The sequence below is a fragment of the Balaenoptera acutorostrata genome, chromosome 11, assembly GCF_949987535.1.
Source record: "Balaenoptera acutorostrata chromosome 11, mBalAcu1.1, whole genome shotgun sequence".
NCBI lineage: Eukaryota > Metazoa > Chordata > Mammalia > Artiodactyla > Balaenopteridae > Balaenoptera > Balaenoptera acutorostrata.
In genome coordinates this window covers 83,725,090-83,752,329 of record NC_080074.1, presented here as the reverse complement: position 1 = coordinate 83,752,329, position 27,240 = coordinate 83,725,090, and the positions used below count along the sequence as shown (strand labels likewise).

General features: G+C 37.1%; 1 protein-coding gene across 14 annotated transcripts in view; it reads left to right on the top strand.

Annotated features, from left to right (window-relative positions):
* Window positions 1–27,240, top strand: part of PPFIBP1 (PPFIA binding protein 1) — a 194,802-nt gene that overhangs the window by 144,823 nt on the left and 22,739 nt on the right. For 7 of the 14 annotated variants that reach the window (XM_057555998.1, XM_057555996.1, XM_057555997.1 and 4 more), the window contains 10 exons: window positions 138–224; window positions 1,322–1,435; window positions 2,462–2,593; window positions 6,484–6,576; window positions 6,898–6,990; window positions 8,361–8,475; window positions 10,257–10,289; window positions 11,725–11,786; window positions 15,229–15,313; window positions 18,143–18,297. In XM_057555998.1, coding sequence (XP_057411981.1) covers window positions 138–224; window positions 1,322–1,435; window positions 2,462–2,593; window positions 6,484–6,576; window positions 6,898–6,990; window positions 8,361–8,475; window positions 10,257–10,289; window positions 11,725–11,786; window positions 15,229–15,313; window positions 18,143–18,297 — 969 coding nt within the window. The remainder of the gene's footprint in view (window positions 1–137; window positions 225–1,321; window positions 1,436–2,461; window positions 2,594–6,483; window positions 6,577–6,897; window positions 6,991–8,360; window positions 8,476–10,256; window positions 10,290–11,724; window positions 11,787–15,228; window positions 15,314–18,142; window positions 18,298–27,240) is intronic. The other 7 variants (XM_057555991.1, XM_057555990.1, XM_057555987.1 and 4 more) reach the window with 6 other exon arrangements.

Below are 27,240 nucleotides of genomic sequence, written 5' to 3'. Positions count from 1 at the left end.
GTTCCCTGGCCAGGGATTGAACCCGGGCCCCCTGCATTGGGAGCATGAGTCTTTAACCACTGCGCCACCAGGGAAGTCCCTCACAGTAGTTCAGTTTTAAAGAGGGTCAGGCTTACCCATATCACTTCCTTTTTCAGGCGAATGGACACCTCCCTGGGAATGGAGATGTGTATCAAGAAAGGCTGGCACGTTTAGAAAATGATAAAGAATCTCTCGTTCTTCAGGCAAGTGATTTTTAAATGCTGTTTTTCCCTCATGACTTAACTTACAAAGACCATTTTAAATTGGGATGGCAAGTTCAGATGCTCTCAGGAGCCAGACTGCTAATAGAAATAAGTGCAGTAGGCCATCTGTGCACGTTCAGGAGCCGTGAGGACTGTGGCAGAACAAGCATACATGTGAACAGCACTTCTCAGCCTCTGCTCTTCAAGGGCCAGTCTGACGACAGGCACAGTGGCATCTGATTTTCTGATGTGATCTGTTTTTTTTTTAATATATAGCAGAAATTCTGATTTTTATACTATATATGTGTGTCTATATATTCATACCTCTATTCCATAAATATGAATAAGTATTTCTGAATCTGAATATATATTTAATTTTTCAATTTAAAAAATGATACCATGGACCAAACAAAACACAAAGTGGGTAGTGGAGTCCTGTTTGTAGGCTAAATTAGAGTTTTTCTCTCCTTCATAATCTTTTAAATCCTTGGCACGTAGTTTTACTTTGGTATGTTGAGCTAAAAGAACTGAAGCATATATACCAGGCTGGTGATCGTTGGGAGGAAAATTCAGGTTTGCAATAAGCACTGAGGATGAAGGACTAAGCCAGTGGCTCCTCTTGGACCTCTGAGCTACACCCTGGCTTTTGAACACATTCGTGGACCGTGTGATCATGAAAGATCTCATGGAATTTGGATTCCCTGGACTCTTTATTTGTCTAGCGTCAGATTTAAATAGTCCTTGATGACTTCTCTTTCAAACATTAACTTCATTTCCTCTCTTAATCTCTAATACCACCTCCTACCCCCACCATCCCTCAAAAAAGATAATTTCTGTATATGCTCTTTCTCTGTAAAGTGTTGCACATCCCCAATCAGCCCTAACTTCCTTGAAAATTGCATAGGAGTCCTCAGACCAATAAGCAGCACATAAATAAGAGTGTGAAGGTCTGGTTTCTTATTAATTCTCAGATTTCTTTTTTTTACAGCCAAATGAGTGGTAACATCATCCCAGTTTTTGTTCTATGTAGAGAAATAAAGTTGGCAGTGGGACCCAAATTCTTCCTAATCCATTACAATATTTTGCTCTAAATACAGGTAAGTGTGTTAACAGACCAGGTAGAGGCTCAGGGAGAAAAGATTCGCGATTTGGAGTTTTGCCTTGAAGAGCACAGAGAGAAGTTGAATGCCACGGAAGAAATGCTACAACAGGTATGTTCAGAAGCCGGTACCGAGGTGGGGTTTTCCTGCTGGACTGTTTGAGATGCTACATTTATATGTTGTGTTTGCTCTGATGCAGGGGTGAATTTCGTGATTCACTTAGCCTGGTTTATTTTACTTTTTTTCTTTTTGGCTGCGCCGCTCGGCATGTGGGATCTTAGTTCCCCGACCAGGGATCAAACCCACGCCCCCTACAGTGGAAGCGTGGAGTCTTAACCACTGGACCACCAGGGAAGTCCCCTGGCTTATTTTAAGCAAAAAAACCTAGAGTAGCAGGTCTCTAAACACATACACACAGTAGAAAGTGTTCACTGCAATTAGAGTCTGGAATAAAATATTAATAGGATTGTAGATAATTTAAAATTTCTCCTTTATGCTTTCATATGGTTTCCTAATTTCCAACCATGACTGTATATTTTATGATTAAGAAAAAAGATAAGTACCTTATATGACTTATTGGAAAAATTTTATAATGTATGTGGGTACACACACATATGGTGCTCGTCTATGAGAGAGTCTATAACACAGCAGGTAGAATACACACTGGAGCAAGACTGTTAAGGTTGAGTCCCTGCTTTGCCATTTCCTTGCTGTATGACTTTCTGCAAGTTCTTAACCTCTCTGTTCCTTAGCTTCCTCGTCTGTTGAATAAGAATAATTCATGAGTTATCCTTATGAGTTTCTATCTCATAAGGTTGTTTCGAGGACTGAACCACTGAATACCTGTAAGAACAGTGCCTGGCACATAGCAAACATGATAGCATCATCAGTGTTATCATCAGGCTTAAGAATATATACGTTTATATATGTGTGTATCAATATAATGCTTATTGAGCATTAGTTCGGCTCTTTGAAGGGTAACTAAAGCAAATAATTTTTTCCAAATGTATCTATTTAGTAATTAATCTTCACATCCTCTGCTTAAGAGTTACTGCTTTGCAGTCATAAGTGAGACACATCCATATGTGGCTGTTTATAATAAAACAACTTTTGGATATATCTCTTAAATTCTAATAGGAGCTTCTGAGCAGGACATCCTTAGAAACTCAGAAGTTGGACCTGATGGCTGAAATATCTAACTTGAAGTTAAAACTGACAGCTGTAGAGAAGGACAGATTGGATTACGAAGATAGATTCAGAGACACAGAGGTAAGTGATACCCTTCCTCTCTCTTTATATACATATACATATGTATGCACATATATATGCATACTTATATATCTCGCACACACGTATTCCTAGAACAAGTTGAAATTCCTTGGAGTTGTGAAAGAGAGGCAGTTAATTACTATGTTCCCTCATTATCCATGCTTCTTTTTAAGAATAAACTTACACTGACTTTTTATCACTGAATGATAGTGGTAATTTTTATTTTGAGACTTTTGATGTGAAATATTAATCCTTCCACTTGCCTTTAGAAATACTTTTGACTTTCGGACATTTGGAGCTTCTGTCTATATATCTAGCCATCCATGCATCCATCTGTCCATCTGTTCATCCATACTGATTCTCTTCATTGTGGAAATAATGGGTTCAAGTGCATGATTTTACTAGTAGTTCTTATTTAAGCACACTGATTACTTACTCTATAGTAAGTAGATTTTTAAATGTGTATAGCAAACATGCTTTCATTGTGTAATCATAAAAATCACAGATTTTTAGAGGTCATTTAATTTGGCCTTCTACTTTTGGTCTAATCCACATGTAAATCATTCCAAATAAATACAGCTCAGTATACTTTTGTGAAATTCAGGGTAGATTCTACAACTTGAAATACCCATTTACCTGGCTAAACATGCTTTCTTGTTTGTTTGACCTAGTTTATTGTTAATCCAGGTTTTCTAATTTGTTAATTGCTTTTTTGTCAAGGGGGGAGTTCAGAGCATATCCATATGAAATCTATTCATTTGAAAATAAATATAAAGCACTGTAGAAATTTTTTCTCTCCTAGGGCCATCTCTTCCTTTCTGTTTATTTTGTTTCCTCAGTTGGGGTATGGAGAGATGTCATACTGAATTAGAAAATGGGTACCAAGAAGGAGAGAGGGGAAATCATTTACTTTCCCCCTCTATCTTCGTTTCAAATATTTGTTTTATGCTGACTACATGCCATCACGATATGATATATATTATCCACATATGTTATCCACTGTGTGAAAGTCCTTCATAGAGCTGAATTTAATAAGGTTTACTCCATTGCTATTTTTAAAATTAAATTTTCTGTCAAAGATGTAACTATAATGGAAAGTCTTGGTATATGTATTGCTTATTCAGTAACAAAAGGAAATCCCCAACTTAGCTCATGTTTTAATCTTAAAGCTCTTTGTCAATCACCTATATAAGTATGTTTTTCATTTAATTGAGACTGGGGCTCTTAAAACAAAACTTAAGAAGTTACCTACTTTCATTAAAATTCTAGCTTTTGTGCTTTCTTTAAAAATCTGTTTGGATATTTCCTCTTTTCCCTTCTGTCTCCCTGACTCCACAGCTGCTACAGAACACATTGGTAGAATTCAGTCAACAGATGGATAACATGGCAATGGAGCTAACTCTGGTGTCAGGAAAGAAGTTTATAGTTTGGGGGCATTAAGAGGTGGCCTTATTATACGCACAAAGTTTAGGGAAAGTCTTAACCGGCACAACCGTGGTTAATTTGGATACGAGATGTTAACCAAATATTGGGACTAAATTGAAGTAACTGTTTTAGGATTTTTAGGATTTTTTTTTTTTTTTTTTTTTTTTGGTAAGACCCCAGAGCAATATTTACATCTCCTGAGTTTGTCTGCATTTTTTATAAATCCTTTTTTTGGTGTTTCCTTGCTTCACTCATGCATTCTCTCAATCATATGCAAGGTGATCTTGTTATCAAACTTGTAGTAATCCCTGATAATTTTCTAATAAACATTCAACACTATTGTTAAAATGTAGCATGCACATACTCAGAGATTATGGGATATATGATTAACTTTGTTAAACATGAAAATAAAGTAGTCTTCAAAATTAAAACTAAAAAATTAAAATTGAATATGCTCATTTTCTTAGAATGAGCATAGAATGCTCATTGTTTTAGAATTTTAGATTATTTGGAGATTAATTTCTAAGAAAACATTGGAGTAGGGGAAGAAGTATAGATACTTCCAAAAGATTGGGGGTAAAAGTCTTGAAACTTTGGAAGATTGAGGGCTTGCCTGTCCCAGGAATTGCTGATAGATGTTTGGCATCGTTCAATGCTGCCCCCTTGTGGTAAGAATACAGATATCAGAAATGAGTTTCTGTGGAGCCCTGAAGAGTTTTCTGAAAAGGAAAAGATAACAGGGATTTTCTTTTTAAAACAGTGCTGAACTTCTGATAAGAAGTTAGTTGGAAATAATTTGTATTACATTTTTTAAAGTTTCATGTTAAGGAGCTACTTCCAGATTTTCCAGCTTGACTTTTCATGGGAAGGTAGGGCTTCTTTCAGATTAGAAATTTATGTTCATATTTATAGTGTTGCCACAAAAGATAATTGGGTAGGTTTTTTTTTAGTAGAAAAATGACCTCAATTTATAATTCTATTTTCTTCATTTGTTTCTTCTTCTTTGCAAATTGCCACTGTTTCTAAAGGAACTGGTAAAATACAACAATCCAATAGAATTCAAAGCTGTTTTTTACCAATAAGAAAGTGGGAAAATATATATAAGAAAGACCAGATTGATTAAGGAAGGCTACTAAGAATTCATATTATGCAAAGATGGTTAATAAATGGGAGATAAATGGGAGAAACTGACTTTTTCCTTGAACTTGAATTCTGAGCTTGTAGATGAGGACTCACAACTAAAATGTTATTAAATGATGTCAAACAGTTATTTACCTCATTCATAAAAGGAGAAAATAGACTTCCTCTTATTGAAACATTGTATTAATAGTAATTATAATTAATATTAATAAGTAATTATTATATAATACTAGGTAGTACTTTTCCACCTTTTACAAGAAACTACAATTTAAAAGCTTGTAGGTTTTCTGAGAAGTGTATTTCACGACAGCATTCTTTTTTCTAGCCCCTGTGAGATTGAATTCTTACACTTAGAAGTTTAGAATAATCCCTCAGTAAAAAAGTTTTATTTCTTATTGCATTGTTCTATTTGTTTTTACAGCATTTTTGTGTAATTCTTTTCCGTCTATGAATCTGTGGCTCAGGAATAAATGTCTTGAAAAGAAAGGAACAAAAACACGTTAACCATTGGTGGGGTCTTCATGCCTTGTGGTTAAAAAAAAAAAAAGTTTTCACAGAGTATTTGAGCCCTTCTTTGGATAAGTTGGTATTGTTTCACATTCTAATTTCCTTTTCCTATTCTCTGGGCTCTGGACAAAGATATGTCACTATTGCTCAGAATATTTAGACAAATTTTATAAGCAAATTAGTTTCTTTTAAATAAAAGTAGAAAAGTTGTATGATTGTATTTGTATTATGAAAACATTAGGATTGCTTTCTTCTTCATTTTCCAAATATAAAATTATTATGATACTGAATATATTTGTAAATGATAGGGCCCTCATCTACCCTCAAGTTGTGAATCCTTGGTCTAAAGTGTTTAAATTTCATTTGATTCTCCAAGATTGGGCTGATGAACAATCTATTTTTTTGTAGAAAAATTAAGAAATTATAAAAGTATTTTTATAAATATCTATATACCACTGAAAAGTCTCTGAAAGTAAATGACTTTACTAAAGAAAATTTCTCTGGTTAAAAGATAAGAGTTCATATAGTGGTTTTTAGTCTAGAAATATTTGCTCAATGATAGTAAGTGATCAGCTACATTTCTTAAAATTTTAGTCACCTTTCATTTTCATAATCAATCCCATCATTTTAGGGCAGAGGCAGTGTTTTCAATGGAAAGATGCTTTAATTCTCAAGGAGACACATTCATTTTCATTTGTCTGATCTCATTCATCCAGCTTTAACTCAGGAGCTATTGACTGAAGATTTCCAAGCTGCTATTTTGGTAGATAAGTGTGTTACTGCTTTCCTAATGAATTTCCTTGTCGCTTTTTGGACAGGGGCTAATGCAGGAGATCAATGATTTGAGGTTAAGAGTCAGTGAAATGGACAATGAAAGACTTCAGAATGAAAAAAAGCTGAAAGCTACCAAAGTAAGTTCTCACAATGGCAAAAATTTTTGTATAAATGGCTCACTATCTACAATCAATAATATAAATAAAATACATTTTCTACTTAGCATATGATTAAGAAGGCGTTTTACAAGGGAATGAAGTTTTTCCCCAAGCTGGAGACCATCTTGAATTTAAACACTACTGTTCTGAATAAGAATCAGGGTTTAACTAATCTGATAGAACATAACCTGTCATTTCTCTTAATTATCTAACCTCCTTTATAAACTGATACTGTTTTCTTGGTTACTTAGCTTGTCTTTTTCTATCTGTAGTTTTCTTTCACTCCTGTCTCTCTACCAGTCTTTAATGGCCAAACTTTCTAGCATGAAAATCAAGGTGGGTCAGATGCAGTATGAAAAGCAGCGGATGGAACAAAAGTGGGAGTCCCTGAAGGTGTAGTAGACCTTGGGTAATGGGGTCCATGGCCTGTTGCTTTCTGGCTTGTGTTGTTTTGCTGTGATGGTGTTTTTAGTGGTGTGTGCATTCATTTTGTGTGTGTGTCACCTGTTCTTTAAAAATATATTTAAAACTGATTAGAGGGACAATGTGATCCCTAATATTGTTTTCAGAAACATATGAAATAGTGAAAAACAATAAGCAGGTAAAATAAAAGTATTCGTTTATAAATTAAATCTCACTCTCTTGGACTATCTGAGATTCAAGCATGGTAAAATAATTGTAGCAATTCACCTGTGAAAGAACTCTGGTATCAATAGTAGACACTGTTTTCTTCCTTCTTGACGATAAATGTGTACATCGGTTAACTCTGTCATGGCAGTGAGTAGAAGTTACTGCTTAGAAGCACAGTGAGAATGGGCAGCACTTCTTGCTGGTGCTACTGAAAATTCCTTGTATTTGGTGTCCATTCCTACCATAAATAAAAACTATAGGGCCAACTTCTTAGCTCCATTGGAGAGCTACATCTTCTCATAATACTAAACATAGTACGTATCTTTAGAGACTGAAACTATGTTAAGAGAAAGAAAGGTGCACTTATTAGCGTTGCATAGCTTTATTTCCTGTGTTAAATACAGCCAGCAAAACTTAAATTTGTCAAAGCTAATTCTTTACCAAAATGAAACGGAAACAAACATTAGTAAATAGATAGAACATTGGATTTGGGGTCTTAAATAGTTGTGTAGTTTAAAAAAAAAAAAGACTTAAAATCTGTTTTCTAAATCTCTTTTTTTCCATTGTTGTAGGAGATTCTATTCTTTTACCTTAGTGATGAGGATGAATAATTTAGTTCCATGATTTGGCTAAAGTTGTTCATCGCGTGCTACCTTACCCACTAATTAAGCTCTATCTTGTCCAGGGAACATGAGTGCCATCTTGAAATGCTGAATAAATGTCAAGCAAGTCTAATATATTATTTTCCAATTTGCATTTTGTTTTGCTTGTATGACACTAAGCATCTAATTTGATTATCTTCCTTGATTAACTTGGTCAGATTTTTTACTTAACATAAGATTTAAACCTTAGGGCTGCCCTAGTCCTAATCACACTTTAAAAGATTTATTTTTAATTTGGTCACAAGGAAACTTGAAACAATTATACCATAATTATTATAAGTTGTACTTTTATTAATTGTCTTGCTTCCTGCTTATCATTGCCACTGTCTGATTTCTGAAGTTTGCGTCTAAATTCTTGTAGTTTTTTGTTTCATTCACAAAAACTAATTATTGACTTAAGAGTTAACAGACTCTCTGAGTATTCCCTTTTAGTCATAATCTACTCTTTTTAAATGAATTTATCATTTGTAGGAGGAACTGGCGTCTCTAAAAGAACAGCTGGAAGAGAAGGAATCTGAAGTAAAAAGACTACAAGAAAAATTGGTTTGCAAGATGAAAGGAGAAGGGATTGAAATTCTTGATCGAGGTAAGAATATGTATTTAACATTTGTTCTCTTATTTTGTTAAAGTCGTCCAAGATCTATAAAAGAAACTGATGTTAGATGATGTGTACCATTAGCATCTAAGAGAGAGAGGAGTAGCAGAAGCCATCTGGGCCCAGGACTGCAGGAACTCCTCCAAGCCTCTTTACTGTGCTTGGGCATCTATTAACTTCCTCTTGAGCAGCTGAGAAGGGCACCTCTGTACTTTAGTGGGACTTAATTTTAGATTACTACATGGTAAATTCCCATCATGTCCAAATTGCAATACAAGGAAGTGTCAAAAAGAGTTAAAAGGAACCAAAACTATGTGTCAAAAAGAATTAAAAGGAACCAAAACTATGTCCCAAGATTATTCCCCTCTGAACTGAACTTGAGACAACATAAAGTAAAGCATTTAGGAACCTTGCCTGCCTTTTTGAGAGGAGAGAGGGAAAGCTCTGTATCTTTGGAAAGTTAATGAACATTTCTTATCATGCATTGAGCCCTCAACCTTCTAGAAAGCGAAATAGGTTAATTCTGTTTTGGGAAAACTGTATGAATTTATCCAAAAAATTGTTTTCATAAATTGAGGAGGTTTGTCCTGGATATTATATGGACTGTAATTTTTCATAATGTAGGTTATACCTGCTAGAAAATAACTTGAATGAAATGTGGGTTTTTTAAAAATTATATTTGGAAATATATATGCCTCTAACATCTGACAACACTCGTTCAAATTTAACCTTTCTGTGTTATAACAAATGATATGGCAAAAGCAACTTCTGACTCATTCAAAACAGAACAAATTCCAGTTAGTGTAGATTTGGTACATTTTTATCTATTGCTTTATCTGTTTTGTCTATTTTATTTATTATTGTCTGTACAATGAGGGGCTTGAATTAGATTACCTCCAAAGTCTTCTTGGCTCTAGAATACCCTGGCTTTATTTACCTGTAGGTATCACAATCCCCTGTCCATCAGAAAACTCAATTCATCCAACATTGAGGGAAATGGATTTTTCCCCTCTATTTTGGCATGTGTAGAATGTATGTTCTTCAAGGACACTCCCAGACAGGTCATGCTTTCAAGATTCTAAGGAAAAAAATGGAATCATAGAGGCTTTGTGGGCTAGAGGCTATGTTGGCTGTGTTAGAGTAATGCTACCCAAAGTCGGATCTGAGGAGTAGCACTGGTCTGTGAACCACCTGTTAGCAGTACACAGCCAGGCATTAAGAGCAAGTGTTTAGAAACTTCATGGAATCTGATGTTGACATAACATCTACCTGCGTGATCAGTGGACTCATCTTGGTGAACAGGAGATGGACCACTTCAGTGTTGTTGAACTTGAGCAGTAAGATGAATATGACATAAGCAGTGTCCTAATCACATTCAGGAGGGTCACATATCAGACTGTAATGGAAATGTGAAAAACAACCAATGCAACATTAGCTGGTTTTTCATCACAGTTAGTGTAAGAAGCACTTGTACTCCGAAGGCCCAATTTTAATACAAGAAAATCAAGGTTCAGAAAGATGAAGTAACAGAGGTAGTAATTCAGATTTGCATCTTCTGATTAACTACATTAGGTTCTCTTTCTAACCTCACAGAGGGCATATTATATTGTAGTATCAGTCCTAAAGTCATAAAATAATGGTTAATATTCAGTCTTTATGAGGTTAGAGTCTCTTTATTTTAGGTAAAAGGAGACCAAATAATAGTGCTTTTAAAATATTACTTATTGTTGTAATGTATGCTAACTTCCAATTCGATGGGTTTTCCTGCACAGATGAAAATTTTAAAAAGAAGCTCAAAGACAAAAGTAAGGTTTTTGGTGTATTTCCATCAGCCTTTACATTCACCAAAAGTACTACTTGGACTGTTCTTTGCATGTGTTTTTAAAACATTTCTCTCCCCAAAGGTGTAAAATTGCTTCATCAATAAGCTCCCCATTTCTTCAGGGTACACGAAATAGAGGGCAAATAAACAAACAATAAAACAAGGAGTAAAAGACCATTTTGCTTATTGTTCCTGATGCAGCCCTTTTGCTCTGCACGATATAGCAGAGCACCCAGAGTGGTGGAGGTGAGGAAGCGTTTTCTCTGTGGCCCAGGAGATACAGGGTCAGAGGAGAAAATAATGTTTATACTCCTATGAAAACCTACTGTTTTTACGGTTTACCACAGTTGAAGATTGTTTTGAACTTTGCTTTTGTTTTCCAATGTTTTGTAGCCCACTTTTTCACTGAGATCTATATTAAGGGCTTCTATAAACATATCCTCTTGTGTTACAAAAGATATTGTACCCAGGCTGACTAACAGAGACTAGATTTAATGCAGTGTAAAGATAAAGCCTTAGTGGACTTTCCTCCAGACATTAAGTTCTTAAGGGAATTTGCCATAAAAAAATTTTAAAAAAAGCAGTTCCTAAACAGTATACCTTAATTGAAAGTATTATATCAGAGCTGAATGATGCACCACTGTTTTAAAATTTACCTTCAGTAGTATTTTTTTGTCCTCAAAAGCAGACAACTTTAGCTGAACTTTTTCCTCTGTTTCAATTTTTTTAATTTGTGAATTCATTTGGGGTTGACTTTCCATATTTAAAATGTTTGTTTTTTTATTACTAAAGTAACATGCTTTTGTATTTGCATATGACATTTTAAGGAGAATCACTTACTTTGGCCTTTTAAAATAGTATTGTTTAAAAACGTTTTAAAATAGTACTGGAAATGAAGTTTATAGATGAAGCAAAGTACTTGTTATCCTTCTGTATGGAACCTACAGCCAGCTTCTTAGCATGATACTCATGTAAATATCACGTTCCTTCAGGCTCTTACCATTTGTGTCTCCATCTTGGTTATAACCGAACATCATTTTCTCTGCTTTTGTCATATATACACCATTCATTGCTTTCACCTATAAGTTTCTTCTTCGAAAACTGTGTATTTTTATTGTTATAGCACTGAAATTTCATCTTCAGTGTTCTTATGAGGATTTTGTTCTTGCTTTGAGAGAGGGTAGTTGTTTTCTTTCTGTAATGATGACTATTAAGGTGAGTTAGAAAGTGTTCATTTTTCAGGTTTTCCCTAAAAGAGAATATGAATGGTAAATGTGCCTTAAAAAAAAAAAAAGAAAGTGGAACAAATTATTAACATCTTTACCTTGCAACATTTCAATCTGAAGAGTCAGTAGCTTCTTGTTATTGTCACACAAGTTAACTAAACAGACTTCTGATTTGATGTTGTGATATTTCAGATATTGAAGTACAAAAAATGAAAAAGGCTGTGGAGTCTTTGATGGCAGCAAATGAAGAAAAGGTAACTAGATGAAATTTAAGTGTTTATTTGGATGTGTAATAACATCATTTTGATCATTCCATGCATTCTCATCAGATATCCCAGTTTGAAAGAACATCGCCTAAACACAGCTCACATTAAGGGGCAAGCATTCTCCCTTCCTGCCCAAGTGGGCCTGCTCTCGGGGGGCGGGTCATAGACGTACTTGTGCTGCACAGACAGGAATGGAGACCAGCAGCCCTGACTCCACTGAGAATCCACCCCTCCCGCCCACCCCCTTGAATTTAGAAAATGTTCAAGTTAACAGATCAGCTCTTTATATTCAGGTGACAAATGAGACAAAGGATACAGGCCATAGTACATCCTTTCTGTGGTCCCTGGAAATTCTGGACTGCCCTATGAACTCTGAAGGAGGTAGCCATGGCAACTTTAGCTTCATGATCATGTTGATTTTCTTCTCTAGGAACATGTTATTTCCTTCACACTCCTGGCCTCTTTCACATCTGGGATTGTCTCTGCTCTCCCGATGGTGAGATACCAGGAAACAAGCACAGGCACCATGTAATCAAGGATGGCACTCGGCTTTGTTTTAGCTATGCTGGCCTAATGCCAAGGTCTCCAAGAGGGCCTTTCCTCCAGCTGTTGCTTCTCCTTACTTCATCCTGCTAAGATGCAGGGACCCTACTAAGGAAACATGCTTCTTCTTGGCTTCCCTGACCAGCCATATACCCAGCAGGCAGGTTCAGCTCCTGTCATCAGAACTGCTCTCCCCTCGTGTCGTTTAATGAATAGAACAAGGAGACATTTTCCCACGAAAAGAGTAATTTCAAGGAAATAAAAACCAAGCAAATGCCAAAGAACTTTGTCTTGATCTTTTTGTCTCATCATAAGCTTCTTTCTCTAATTCTTTCTTGCCTACTCTGTTTGCATATTTATTTATTTACTTATTGCCTTTCATTCTTTTCGTTCTTTATTCAATGGAAATAAACTCTTTCTCCTACCCACCTACCCATAGATAGGTTTCTTTTTGCTAGTCTTCCCCACATCAAATAAAAAGAAAAGTCATTAGCAAGCTGCCCACATAGATTTAATTTGAAAAAAAAATCACTAAAATTCATTTTGTTTTAATTTCTCTCCCTCAAAAAGCAACAATAACAAACGAAAATCCTAGTGTTGAATGAGGGCTTACTAGATGCTCAGACTTCTCTAGGAGCAGCAAGAGTGACATAACTTCTTGGTGGTTCCAAGAAGTCTTCAAAGAGGACATATTTGGGCAAATTCTGAGGGAGAGCAAAGAGTCATTCATCAGGAAAATGAAGGATTCTGGGCAAAGGATCCATGAGTGAAAATATGTCTCAGAACCAAGGCTTGAAACAGCCAGTGCGTGCTGGGAATGTTCTGGAGCAGGAGATACAGGTGGAGGAGTTGGGTGTATGAGAGAGGGCTATGGTGAGGCTAATGATTTCATGATTTGGGTTCTCAGCTTTAGACCTTGGACAGTGAGATAATTAAATTGCCATGTTAGAAAGCTAACTCCAGTGGCAGAATGGAAGCAAGGATAAGGGAGGGAGAATGAAGACAAAAGAATTAAGAAGCTGTTAAAATAAGTGAGAAATGAAGACGGGCTGAAATAAGGCAATGGCAATGAAGTGGTAAGGAGGGAAGGGATTTTAGAGAAATTTACAGGTCGACAAGATTTTTAAATCTTTGGATTTGGGAGTAAGTTTCTGGTTTGAGCAGTGGGGTGAATGATGGTGCCCATAAAAGAGTTAAGGGAATCCAAGCAGAGACCGAGATACTGGAGGCAAATAATGAGCTTCATTTTAGATGTACTCAATTTGATGTGTTCATGGGACATTACGAGGAGATTTCTCATAGAAAATTGGAAAATCAATCTAAATTTTAGGATTAATGTAGGATTATAGATTGGTGGGGAGTGAACCCCATCAATTTTAGGAGAAATGTAGAGTTGAAATATATAGATTGGTGGGGACAAAACTATAGTTCATGTGTCAGTTTGCTTTTGCTCCATGATAAATCACATTTATTATTTCTCATACTTTTGTAGGTGGGCTAGATTGCTCTTCTAGTCTGGGCTGGCTTTGCTGATCTCTACCATTAGCCGGTGGCTGGAATGGGGCTGGATGGTTTAAGATGGTGTAACTCACATGTCTGGTGATTGGTCTAGGTTGACCCCAGCTGGGTTGTCTCTTCTCCAAATGGTCTCTCATCCTCCAGTAGACTAGCCTATGCTACTTTTTTTGTTGTTGTTTTAAGGAAAGCCCTTTAATTAATTAATTAATTTATTTATTTTTATTTTTACCTGTGTTGGGTCTTCGTTTCTGTGCGAGGGCTTTCTCTAGTTGCGGCAAGCGGGGGCCACTCTTCATCGCGGTGCGCGGGCCTCTCACTATCGCGGCCTCTCTTGTTGGGAGCACAGGCTCCAGACGCGCAGGCTCAGTAGTTGTGGCTCACGGGCCCAGTTGCTCCACGGCATGTGGGATCTTCCCAGACCAGGGCTCGAACCTGTGTCCCCTGCATTGGCAGGCAGATTCTCAACCACTGCGCCAACAGGGAAGCCCTAGCCTATGCTTCTTCATGTAGTGGCCTCAGGGTTCCCTAGGGCAGCAAGAGAGGGCAAGCCGCAATGTGCAAATACTTTTCAAGCCTTTGCTTTGAACCACATTTGTTATATTTCATTGGCCAAAGTAAGTCACATGGCCATGCCCCAAATCCATGTGGGGGAAGCTAGGGAGCCCATTTTTATAATTTACCACACTGAGGGCCTGGGAAGAGAGAAGAGAGTAAAGGACAACATGTTGAAGCTCTAACATTTTATATTCCGGGTTGGGAAGATAGTGGGGGTTATGGAAGTAGAATGTTTATCTGGTCAAGGAATTAACAAATCAAAACAGAAGAAGAGAAAGAGTGGAGAGAAAAGTGAAAGAAGGAAAGAGTGGGGGTCAATCAAGTGCCATCTAGGAGTCAAATTAGAAAAAGGATGAAAAGTATCCGTTGTTTTTAGTAAAGAGAAGGTCGCTGATCACTAATTGAAGCAGCTTTGGTGGAGTGTTTTGAGAAGGGAAAAGCCAGATGGTGATTAATGGCACCTGGTAAAGTTAGCAGGTGTAGATCTTTCTTTCAAGCTCTGACTTATGTTAGAGGGTGAATGAAGTTGATTTTTTTCTTGTTTTTCTTTTTGTTTGTGTTGTATCTTATTACCTTGTTTTGTTTTTGTTTTTTAAAGATGGCAGCTGAAGGATAGGATCTCTAAATTTAGAGGTACTTTTTCTATGTCTCTGACGTATGTAGGCAAAATATTCTGGACATTACCAGTTTTACTAAAGTTAAGAAGTATTCTTTGAATAATGTAAATAATTCATGTCTACTTATTCTTTGTGTCACAATTACTTTTGTTGTTTTAAAATCATAGTATTAAAGATGATAATTTATTTATTAATAGGATCGGAAAATAGAAGATCTTCGACAGTGCCTGAACAGGTACAAGAAAATGCAAGATACAGTAGTACTGGCCCAAGGTAAAAAAGGTAGTGTAGCTCTAAAGACTTTTCTGCTTTACTTGATTTTTAAGTGGCTATGAACTTTTTTACATTTAGCCTCAATTTCTTTCATGAAGTATATCCATTATTTCAAGTTAGGTGGCTCATTTCATTCATTCAGTGATGTTATTAGGCATCTGTTCTCTGCCAGAAAGTGTGTCGACTGATGAGTACACTGTTGGTTGGTTGCCCAGAGAGAGCCTCTCCATGGAGTTGATTAGGTAACATTGCAGAGAGAAAGAAGGACAGCACTTGCAAGAGCCTTGGGGAAAGAAGACCTTGGTGTGTTTATTAAGAAACAAAAGGAGACCAGTGTACCTGGAAGGTAGTGAGCAGGGGGGAGAGTGAGACAAGATGAGATAATAGAGGTAAGCACGGCCGGGTCATGCAAGGTGAGGAATTCAGCTCTTATTCGAGCCCAGAGGGATCCACTGAATGGTCTGAACAAGTCAAGCGCATGATCTTTGTGACAAATGGACCATCATGGACTATGGACCTCTGGGACTATTCCAGCAGTGTTGGAAGGAAGGGAAGTCAATCAAGAGACCCTTGCAGTATTGCAGTGGGAAGATCTGATGGTGCTGATTGGAAATGTATTTTGGTGTTAGAATCAACTCGATAGTGTGATGAATTAGATTAGGAGAGTGAAGAAGAAGAAGGCATCAAGAAAGATCAACATTTCTGACTAAAGCAACTAGCAGTTGATGGTTCCATTTACCAAGAGGGGGAAGCCTAGAGAAGGAACATGGAAGTGGTTGAGGGGGACTGTGTTCAGCTTTTAATGTGTTTTTTAAAAATCTGTAAAACATCTAGGTAAAGATAGTATGCATTTTGTTATATTTATTATTATTTTATCTGCTGATGGGCCAGTTGGCCATCCACAAATGTGGCAAAGCTTTGGGGGTCATTCAAAACACGCAAAAATGTGAAGAACTTTGAAAGTTCTCTTGTTCATTAGCACTGCCTAGTTGGGGTTACTTGCTTTGAAAGTAAGTGCTGGCTAACAAATGTAAAATAGATAGCTAGTGGGAAGCAGCCGCATAGCACAGGGAGATCAGCTCGGTGCTTTGTGACCAGCTAGAGGGGTGGGATAGGGAGGGTGGGAGGGAGGGAGATGCAAGAGGGAAGAGATATGGGGATATATGTATATGTATAACTGATTTACTTTGTTATAAAGCAGAAACTAACACACCATTGTAAAGCAATTATACTCCAATAAAGATGTTTAAAAAAAAAAAAAAAGAAATTACCTAGAATTACACATATCAGTAGCTATTAAAAAAAAAAAGTAAGTGCTGGAAATAAATAAGTCTTTTGGAAGGTACTCATGGGACACTTGGATTTTGAAATTTTAATCTTGATGGGTTCACAAAGAAAGAAAATTCTGCTTTAGACCAGGATCTTTGAAAAAAATGGATCTTCATCTTTTTGTCCAGAGGCCTATTATTAAGACTTTATAAATATCTGAATGAGCAAATGAACCTCTAATTATCAGTGTAGACTTATGACAATTCTTACCACTCACCATTTTCTAAACCTTCACAGGAGTCTCCTAAGGAATATTGCAAATTCTCAAGTAATTAATTTTTACATAGTCATAGCATTTAAAACATTGTTTGATTTTATAGAATCTCAACACTATAATTCTAATATTTAAAAATGAAGGAAGAGCAGATTGATTTCTGTAATTAGACTACATTGTAAGACACTTAGAAAACAGATAAAAAGGGTAAAAAATCACTCAAAATTGCACTGGCATGATCATTGCTGGCATTTTTATGTAATTCTTTCTGGCCTTTTTTTTCTATGCATATAAATACATAATTAAAAGAGACAGCTTTTAACCATGTACAGCAGGATAGATTTTTATAAACCATTGAAAATTATGTCCTGTTCTATTGAAGAGTTATGTAAACAGTGATTTCTCACTAGGATTTATATTTATTTAGGTAATCCTCAGGCACTTTTAAGAACACCTAAATTCTAATAAAATTAGAGTAAAAATCTAATAAAAACCTAAATTAAGAAGCTATGTCTAGTTAGTATCTTTAAACAAGTATATGATTTGCCATTTTGTATTATTCAGAGAATAGTTGGAAGGACCATTCTGTTTGTAAAAAAAGAATATCTGGCACTGTTGTTCAGCACTTAATCCTTTTCATTTCTAGAGATGTAAAAAAATTCTCAGAGTTGCTGGTTTGCTGGTTACGTGGTTCCTTCTCTCCATTAGGCCATTCTTTCTACTTTAAAATGAAATGAATGGCTAAAAAGGATCCTCTTAAGAGGGATCAAAGGGTCATCTATTTTTTCTTCTTTTCCTTTTTGCCTTTCTACGTTTTTTCAGTAGCACAGTAGTGATGAAAATGGAGTTGTCTAAATGGTGACTTTGTTGCTGTTCAGAATCAGTTTTGTTGTACCACTGGTATTCCTCAGCTGGGTTATTTCTGAACTGAAATTTATAAAGCCCCAAATGTTGACAGAGAATTACAGGAGGGTTGTTGGACTAAGTTAACTTTTAACATCAATGCTGTGAGTCTATAATTGTGTCTATTAAACCACTAGTAATTAATACCTCTACTAATACCACTACTGGATACTCATGTGGCCCAAGAGTCCCTGGGCCTTAGGTGCCCACAGTTTAAGATGCTGTTTCCTAGGTCCCACGTTTTTGTTCTTCAAGTGATGCCAGGAGTTGACTCTTTGATTTTTAAGGATCAGAAAATTTTTTATATTCAGGATAATTGGGATTCTTATCTTCCTCCAAAAGTAAAAAATGAAGAGTTGCTGGTGTCCACTTTCCGCTTTGTCGTTGCTTAGGCCAAGATGGCGACTTTGAAGACCTGCTCCCTTCCAGTTCCTTCTCCACTTTGCTGGACGCACAGGGCTTTAGCGATCTGGAGAAAAACCTGTCATCTACGCCGGTAATGGGATCTCCCAGTCATGACCCATTTAACACAAGTGCTCCAGAAGAGGTATTTATAGACTCAATAGTTTCTTCATGTTAAAGAGACTCTGTCATTGAAAGTTAAAGTGCCATTGATAACATCAAAGACGGGTTCTTTTCTCAGTTGGATTACTGACTTGCTTTGTCCTGGCAATTATTGTGACCTCCAGGTCTTTATTTGAAATGTGTGTTTTTTCCCTCTCTTTATTAATAAATAAACACTTGGGCAGTGTCAAAACCGCTTATGTAATTCAGGAAAGACATATGAATCCCTTGGAGATGGATGTCATCTTCAGTACTAGATTATAATCTACTTCCTAAAGAATAAGTAGGGAATAAGTAAAGTGAGATTATGTAAATTTATTTTAGTCACTTGTGGTGGTAACTGTGAAAGATGATGGACTTCAGTTAACATGCTGGGGATTGTGGAGCCATGTATTGCCTGGGGGTACCCAAACCTGAAGTCAGCAAGTGAACTGATCTACAAGCGTAGTTATGGCAAAACAATAAGAAACAAATTGCCCTGACAGATTACACATTGATTGATTGATTTCTTGGTAAATATGGCGTCATCTGCATGGAGGATCTGATTTACGGGATCTGTAGTGTTGAAAAATGCTTCAAAGAAGCAAACGCCTTCCTATGGCCCGTCAAATTATCTTCATGAGGTGGAGTGAAGAAAAAGACCACCCACTTTTTAGAAGGTAGAGATGTTGGCAATAGGGTAGACCAGATCAACAGGTCTATTAGAAGGATGAACTAAGATGTCTACCATGATTATTTTTGTAATCTGGTCAGTTAATAAACAGTGACTGCTTTCAGTTTTTTTTAAAAAAAGGTCATGGAAGAAAATTTCCCCCTGACTTTGTTAAACTTGAAAAAAGCAACTAGAGGGACTTCCCTGGTGGCGCAGTGGTTAAGAATTCGCCTGCCAGCACAGGGTACACGGGTTCGAACCCTGGTCCGGGAAGATCCCACATGCCGCGGAGCAACTAAGCCCGTGCGCCACAACTACTGAGTCTAATCCACTCCATTAGTTAAAAGCATATCCGCAAATATCTTCACAAAAAGCCCTTTACTGCCTTAGGTTCCCTGTAAGGCCACTATGGGATATTCCTTTGTTTTTAGAGTTTTTGATCTTTGTGAAAGGTTCAATGAGACAGCACCACCTTGAATTTTCCTATCTTCACAAAGCCACACCTGTGGCTTCATCTTAAGACTGTTTTCCTGACAGCACCTGTGCTTGATCTTTGCCCTGAAACCATTTCTTAATTTTAATAAGTAATGTTCCGTCTAGGGAGACTAGGAATGAGAAACAGTTTAATTTTTCAAGTAAATAATCTTGGCTCCTTTATATTTAACAGTTGCTTCTTTGGTCACCTCTCTTCTAACATTTTATTGTAAGTAGCGAGAAGAAATCAAATGGCATCTTTACTTTTTATATCTGTTGCTCATAATTATGTAATGAGAATATGAAATTCGAATTGAATGAAACTGAATTCAGGGAGAAAACAGCATTTCTTTTTTAAATGTAAGAGAGAGCTAAAATATGCCGTTACAAGGAATTAGTGGGAAGGGGAATTGGATGAAGATAGTCAAAAAGTATGAACTTCTGGCTATAACTAAGTACTGAGGATGTAAAGTACAGCATGGTGACTACAGTTAACATTGCTATATTGTATATTTGAAAGCTGCTGCTAAGAGGGTAGATCCTAAAAGTTCTCATGACGAGGAAAAATGTTTTTTTTTTCTGGTATCTATATGAGGTGATAGATGTTAGTTTAACTAAACTCAACTGTGATAATCATATCACAGTGTAGGTATGTCAAGTCGTTATCCTGTACACCTAAAACTTATACAGTGGCTATATGTCGATTACATCTCAATAAAACGGAAAGGAAAAAAAACCAAGGAATCAGTTAAGGAATAAGAGCTATTTTAGAGGGAAAAGTCCCCTAATTTTTTTTTTTAACATCTTTATTGGAGTATAATTGCTTTACAATGGTGTGTTAGTTTCTGCTTTACAACAAAGTGAATCAGTTATACATATACATATGTTCCCATATCTCTTCCCTCTTGCATCTCCCTCCCACCCTCCCTATCCCACCCCTCTAGGTGGTCACAAACCACCCAGCTGATCTCCCTGTGCTATGCGGCTGCTTCCCACTAGCTATCTGTTTTACATTTGGTAGTGTATATATGTCAATGCTGCTCTCTCACTTTGTCCCAGCTTACCCTTTTCACTCCCCGTGTCCTCAAGTCCATTCTCTACGTCTGTGTCTTTATTCCTGTCCTACAGCTAAGTTCTTCAGAAACTTTTTTCTTTTTAAGATTCCATATATATGTGTTAGCATACGGTATTTGTTTTTCTCTTTCTGACTTACTTCACTCTGTATGACAGACTCTAGGTCCATCCACCTCACTACAAATAACTCAATTTCATTTCTTTTTATGGCTGAGTAATATTCCACTGCATATATGTGCCACATTTTCTTTATCCATTCATCTGTCAGTGGACACTTAGGTTGCTTCCATGTCCTGGCTATCGTAAATAGAGCTGCACTGAACACTGTGGTACACGACTCTTTTTGACTTATGGTTTTCTCAGGGTATATGCCCAGTAGTGGGATTGCTGGGTCATATGGTAGTTCTATTTTTAGTTTTTTGAGGACCCTCCATACTGTTCTCCATAGTGGCTGTATCAATTTACATTCCCACCAACAGTGCAAGAGGGTTCCCTTTTCTCCACACCCTCTCCAGCATTTATTGTTTGTAGATTTTTTGATGATGGCCATTCTGACCGGTGTAAGGTGATACCTCATTGTACTTTTGATTTGCATTTCTCTAATGATTAGTGATGTTGAGCATCCTTTCATGTGTTTGTTGGCAATCTGTATATCTTCTTTGGAGAAATGTCTATTTAGGTCTTCTGCCCATTTTTGGATTGGGTTGTTTGTTTTTTGATATTGAGCTGCATGAGCTGCTTATATGTTTTAGAGATTAATCCTTTGTCGGTTGCTTCATTTGCAACTATTTTCTCCCATTCTGAGGGTTGTCTTTTCGTCTCGTTTATGTTTTCCTTTGCTGTGCAAAAGCTTTTAAGTTTCATTAGGTCCCATTTGTTTATTTTTGTTTTTATTTCCATTTTTCTAGGAGGTGGGTCAGAAAGGATCTTGCTGTGATTTATGTCATGGAGTGTTCTGCCTATGTTTTCCTCTAAGAGTTTTATACTGTCTGGCCTTACATTTAGGTCTTTAATCCATTTTGAGTTTATTTTTGTGTATGGTGTTAGGGAGTGTTCTAATTTCATTCTTTTACATGTAGTTGCCCAGTTTTCCCAGCACCACTTATTGAAGAGGCTGTCTTTTCTCCATTGTATATTCTTGCCTCCTTTATCAAAAATAAGGTGACCATATGTGCATGGGTTTGTCTCTGGGCTTACTATCCTGTTCCATTGATCTATATTTCTGTTTTTGTGCCAGTACCATACTGTCTTGATTACTGTAGCTTTGTAGTATAGTCTGAAGTCATGGAGCCTGATTCCTCCAGCTCCGTTTTTCTTTCTCAAGATTGCTTTGGCTAGTCGGGGTCTTTTGTGTTTCCCTACAAATTGTGAAATTTTTTGTTCTAGTTCTGTGAAAAATGCCATTGGTAATTTGATAGGGATTGCATTGAATCTGTAGATTGCTTTGGGTAGTAGAGTCATTTTCACAATGTTGATTCTTCCAATCCAAGAACATGGTATATCTCTCCATCTATTTGTATCATCTTTAATATCTTTCATCAGTGTCTTATAGTTTTTTGCATACAGGTCTTTTGTCTCCTTTGGTAGGTTTATTCCTAGGTATTTTATTCTTTTTGTTGCAATGGTAAATGGGAGTGTTTCCTTAACTTTTCTTTCAGCTTTTTCATCATTAGTGTATGGGAATGCAAGAGATTTCTGTGCATTAATTTTGTATCCTGCTACTTTACCAAATTCATTGATTAGCTCTAGTAGTTTCTGGTGGTATCTTTAGGATTCTCTATGTATAGTATCGTGTCATCTGCAAACAGTGACAGTTTTACTTCTTCTTTTCCAGTTTGTATTCCTTTTATTTCTTTTTCTTCTCTGATTGCTGTGACTAAAACTTCCAAAGCTATGTTGAATAATAGTGGTGAGAGTGGGCAACCTTGTCTTGTTCCTGATCTTAGTGGAAATGGTTTCAGTTTTTCACCATTGAGTACGATGTTAGCTGTGGGTTTGTCATATATGGCCTTTATTATGTTGAGGTAAGTTCCCTCTATGCCTACTTTCTGGAGAGTTTTTATCATAAATGTGTGTTGAATTTTGTCGAAAGCTTTTTCTGCATCTATTGAGATGATCATATGGTTTTTTTCCTTCAGTGTGTTAATATGGTTTATCACATTAATTGATTTGTGTATATTGAAGAATCCTTGCATTCCTGGGATAAACCCCACTTGATCATGTTGTATGATCCTTTTAATGTGCTGTTGGATTCTGGTTGCTAGTATTTTGTTGAGGATTTTTGCATCTATGTTCATCAGTGATATTGGCCTGTAGTTTTCTTTTTTTTTTTTTTTTTTTAAACTTTTTTTTTTTTTAAGTTTTATTTATTTATGGCTGTGTTGGGTCTTCGTTTTCTGTGCGAGGGCTTTCTCTAGTTGCGGCAAGCAGGGGTGACTCTTCATTGCGGTGCGCGGGCCTCTCACTATCGCGGCCTCTCTTGCTGCGGAGCACAGGCTCCAGACGCGCAGGCTCAGTAGTTGTGGCTCACAGGCCTAGCCGCTCCGCGGCATGTGGGATCTTCCCAGACCAGGGCTCGAACCCGTGTCCCCTGCATTGGCAGGCAGATTCTCAACCACTGCGCCACCAGGGAAACCCCTGTAGTTTTCTTTTTTTGTGGCATCTTTGTCTGGTTTTGGTATCAGGGTGATGGTCGTCTCGTGGAATGAGTTTGGGAGTGTTCCTCCCTCTGCTATATTTTGGAAGAGTTTGAGAAGGATAGGTGTTAGCTCTTCTCTAAGTGTTTGATAGAATTCGCCTATGAAGCCATCTGGTCCTGGGCTTTTGTTTGTTGGAAGATTTTTAATCACAGTTTCAATTTCAGTGCTTGTGATTGGTTTGTTTAAATTTTCTATTTCTTCCTGGTTCAATCTCGGAAGGTTGTGCTTTTCTAAGAATTTGTCCATTTCTTCCAGGTTGTCCATTTTATTGGCATATAGTTGCTTGCAGTAATCTCTCATGATCCTTTGTATTTCTGCAGTGTCAGTTGTTACTTCTCCTTTTCATTTTGAATTCTATTGATTTGAGTCTTCTCCCTTTTTTTCTTGATGAGTCTGGCTAATGGTTTATCAATTTTGTTTATCTTCTCAAAGAACCAGCTTTTAGTTTTATTGATCTTTGCTATCGTTTCCTTCATGTCTACTTCATTTATTCTGCTCTGATCTTTATGATTTCTTTCCTTCTACTAACTTTGGGTTTTGTTTGTTCTTCTTTCTCTAGTTCCTTTAGGTGTAAGGTTAGATTATTTATTTGAGATTTTTCTTGTTTCTTGAGGTAGGATTGTATTGCTATAAACTTCCCTCTTAGAACTGCTTTTGCTGCATCCCACAGGTTTTGGGTCATCGTGTTTTCATTGTCATTTGTTTCTCGGTATTTTTTGATTTCCTCTTTGATTTCTTCAGTGATCTCTTGGTTATTTAGTAGTGTATTGTTTAGCCTCCATGTATTTGTACTTCTTACAGATTTTTTCGTGTAATTGATATCTAGTCTCATAGCATTGTGGTCAGAAAAGATACTTGATACGATTTCAATTTTCTTAAATTTACCAAGCCTTGATTTGTGATCCAAGATATGATCTGTCCTCGAGAATGTTCGATGAGCACTTGAGAAGAAAGTGTAATCTGCTGTTTTTGGATGGAATATCCTATAAATATCAATTAAGTCCATCTTGTTTAATGTATCATTGAAAGCTTGTATTTGCTTATTTATTTTCTGCCTGGATGATCTGTCCATTGGTGAAAGTGGGGTGTTAAAGTCCCCTACTATTGTTTTGTTACGGTCGATTTCCCCTTTTATGGCTGTTAGCATTTGCCTTATGTATTGAGGTGCTCCTATGTTGGGTGCTTAAATATTTACAATTGTTATCTCTTTTTCTTGGATTGATCCCTTGATCATTATGTAGTGTCCTTTGTCTCTTGTAATAGTCTTTATTTTAAAGTCTGTTTTGTCTGATATGAGAATTACTACTCCAGCTTTCTTTTGATTTCCATTTGCATGGAATATCTTTTTCTATCCCCTCACTTTCAGTCTGTATGTGTCCCTAGGTCTGAAGTAGATCTCTTGTAGATAGCATATGTACAGGTCTTGTTTTTGTATCCATACAGCCAGTCTATGTCTTTTGGTGGGAGCATTTAATCCATTTACATTTAAGGTAGTTATCAATATGTATGTTCCTATTACCATTTTCTTAATTGTTTGGGGTTTGTTATTGTAAGTCTTTTCTTTCTCTTGTGTTTCCTGTCTAGAGAAGTTCCTTTAACATTTGTTGTAGAGCTGGTTTGGTGGTGCTGAATCCTGTTAGCTTTTGCTTATCTGTAAAGGTTTTGATTTCTTCATCTAATCTGAATGAGGTCCTTGCTGGGTAGAATAATCTTGGTTGTAGGTTTTTCCTTTTCATCACTTTAAATATGTCCTGCCACTTCCTCTGTCTTGAAGAGTTTCTGCTGAAAGGTCAGCTGTTAACCTTATGGGGATTCCCTTGTGTGTTAATTGTTGCTTTTCGCTTGCTGCTGTTAATATTTTTTCCTTATATTTAATTTTTGATAGTTTGATTAATATGTGTCTTGGCATGTTTCTCCTTGGATTTATCCTGTATGGTACTCTCTGCACTTCCTGGACTTGATTGACTATTTCTTTACCCATATTAGGGAAGTTTTCAACTATAATCTCTTCAAATATTTTCTCAGTCCCTTTTTTTTTCTCTTCTTTTTCTGGGACTCCTGTATTTCGAATGTTGGTGCATTTAATGTTGTCCCAGAGGTCTCTGAGATTGTCCTCAATTCTTTTCAATCTTTTGTCTTTTTTCTGCTCTGCGGTAGTTATTTCCATTATTTTATCTTCCAGGTCACTTATCCATTCATTCTTCTGCCTCAGTTATTCTGCTATTGATTCCTTTTAAAGAATTTTTAATTTCATTTATTGTGTTGTTCATCATTGTTTGTTTGCTCTTTAGTTCTTCTAGGTCCTTGTTAAACGTTTCTTGTATTTTCTCCATTCTGTTTCCAAGATTTTGGATCATCTTTACTACCATTACTCTGAATTCTTTTTCAGGTAGACTGCCTATTTCCTCTTCATTTGTTTGGTCTGGTGAGTTTTTACTTTGCTCCTTCATCTGCTGTGTATTTCTCTGTCTTCTCATCTTGCTTAACTTACTGTGTTTGGGGTCTCCGTTTCACAGGCTGCATGTTTGTAGTTCCCGTTGTTTTTGATGTCTGCTCCCAGTGGGTAAGGTTGGTTCAGTGGGTTGTGTAGGCTTCCTGGTGGAGGGGACTGGTGCCTGTGTTCTGGTGGATGAGGCTGGATCTTGTCTTTCTGGTGGGCAGGACCACATCTGGTGGTGTGTTTTGGGGTGTCTTTGAACTTAGTATGATTTTAGGCAGCTGCTCTGCTAATGGGTGGGGTTGTGTTCTGTCTTTCTAGTTGTTTGGCATTGGGTGTCCAGTACTGGAGCTTGCTGGTCGTTGCGTGGAGCTGGGTCTTCATGTTGAGATGGAGATCTCTGGGAGAGCTTTTGCTGCTTGATATTACATGGGGCTGGGAGGTCTCTGGTGGACCAATGTCCTGAACTCGGCTCTCCCACCTCAGAGGCTCAGGCCTGACACCAGGCCAGAGCACCAAGAGCCTGTCAGCCACATGGTCTCTCTTCAGAAGACAGGGCTGGGCCTTGAGAGAGACAGAAGACGTGGAAGTGTGTGGGTGGTCTCTGCATTCAAAAGTCCTGAGTTCCAGTGCTGACTTTCCTGCTAACAGGTCTTTGGCTTCTGTTTCTTTATCTGCTAGCGCTGGAGGGTCTCCTGCAGAGGCAGGGGGTGGCTGTGGCTCACCGTCAAAAATCCCCTAATTGTTAAATATTTATACTGAAAGAAAAAAATAACGTATGGTAGCCAAGGCATGTGCTACATTTATAGAAAGAGGCTGCTTTTACAGAGGATACACCTAGATAATCTCATATCCTTACCAAAAGAAGTCTTTGCTATGTGAATTGTAGTTTAATCACAGATTTTTAGTTTGGAATAAGAATGATTTGAGGAGGATTGAGGGTGTTCAGCCTCATTTTAAAAAAAAGCCAGGAGGGTGATTTGAGCATGGAGTGAAAGCCCGAAAGTTTGAAAGGAAATCAAGGGAATGGGTCAGTCTGCTAGTGTAGCTATTTTTCCCTGTGATTAGGAACCCAAGGAAGTACATGCACTTCAGGAAACGGGGATGGTGGCTAAATAAATTGCCCAGGATGAATCGTAAAGATTCAAACTGAAAAAAATGATAGTGAAATAATCTCCTATTTTATAGTAATACGACTTGTTAAGGAACAAAATTCAACTGAGTAAATTTTAAAGATCTTGTTGGCTTTATTCAGTGATTCGTGAATCCAGCAACATCCCCTTGACTTTTATAGGTGGAAGGGAGCAGGAACAGAGAAGTCTTACTTGGCATTTGCTGATTGGTTAAAGCAGGGTTATTTCCTTACATGGAGCAAAGAGTGGTCTTGGGGCCCAGCCAGGTAACTTGTGCTGAGCAGGAAGTGCTGACTGATTGACCTAGGCCTTCCTTTTCTGGGAGAGCCAAGCAGAGAAAATTTAGTTATTTTCAGGCTTGCTAACATGGGGCTTAGCATGAGTGACTCCATCTTGTGCCCAGTCTGGTTACTTTAACAGACTCCACATTTTATAACCTTTTACAGTATCACAGGAT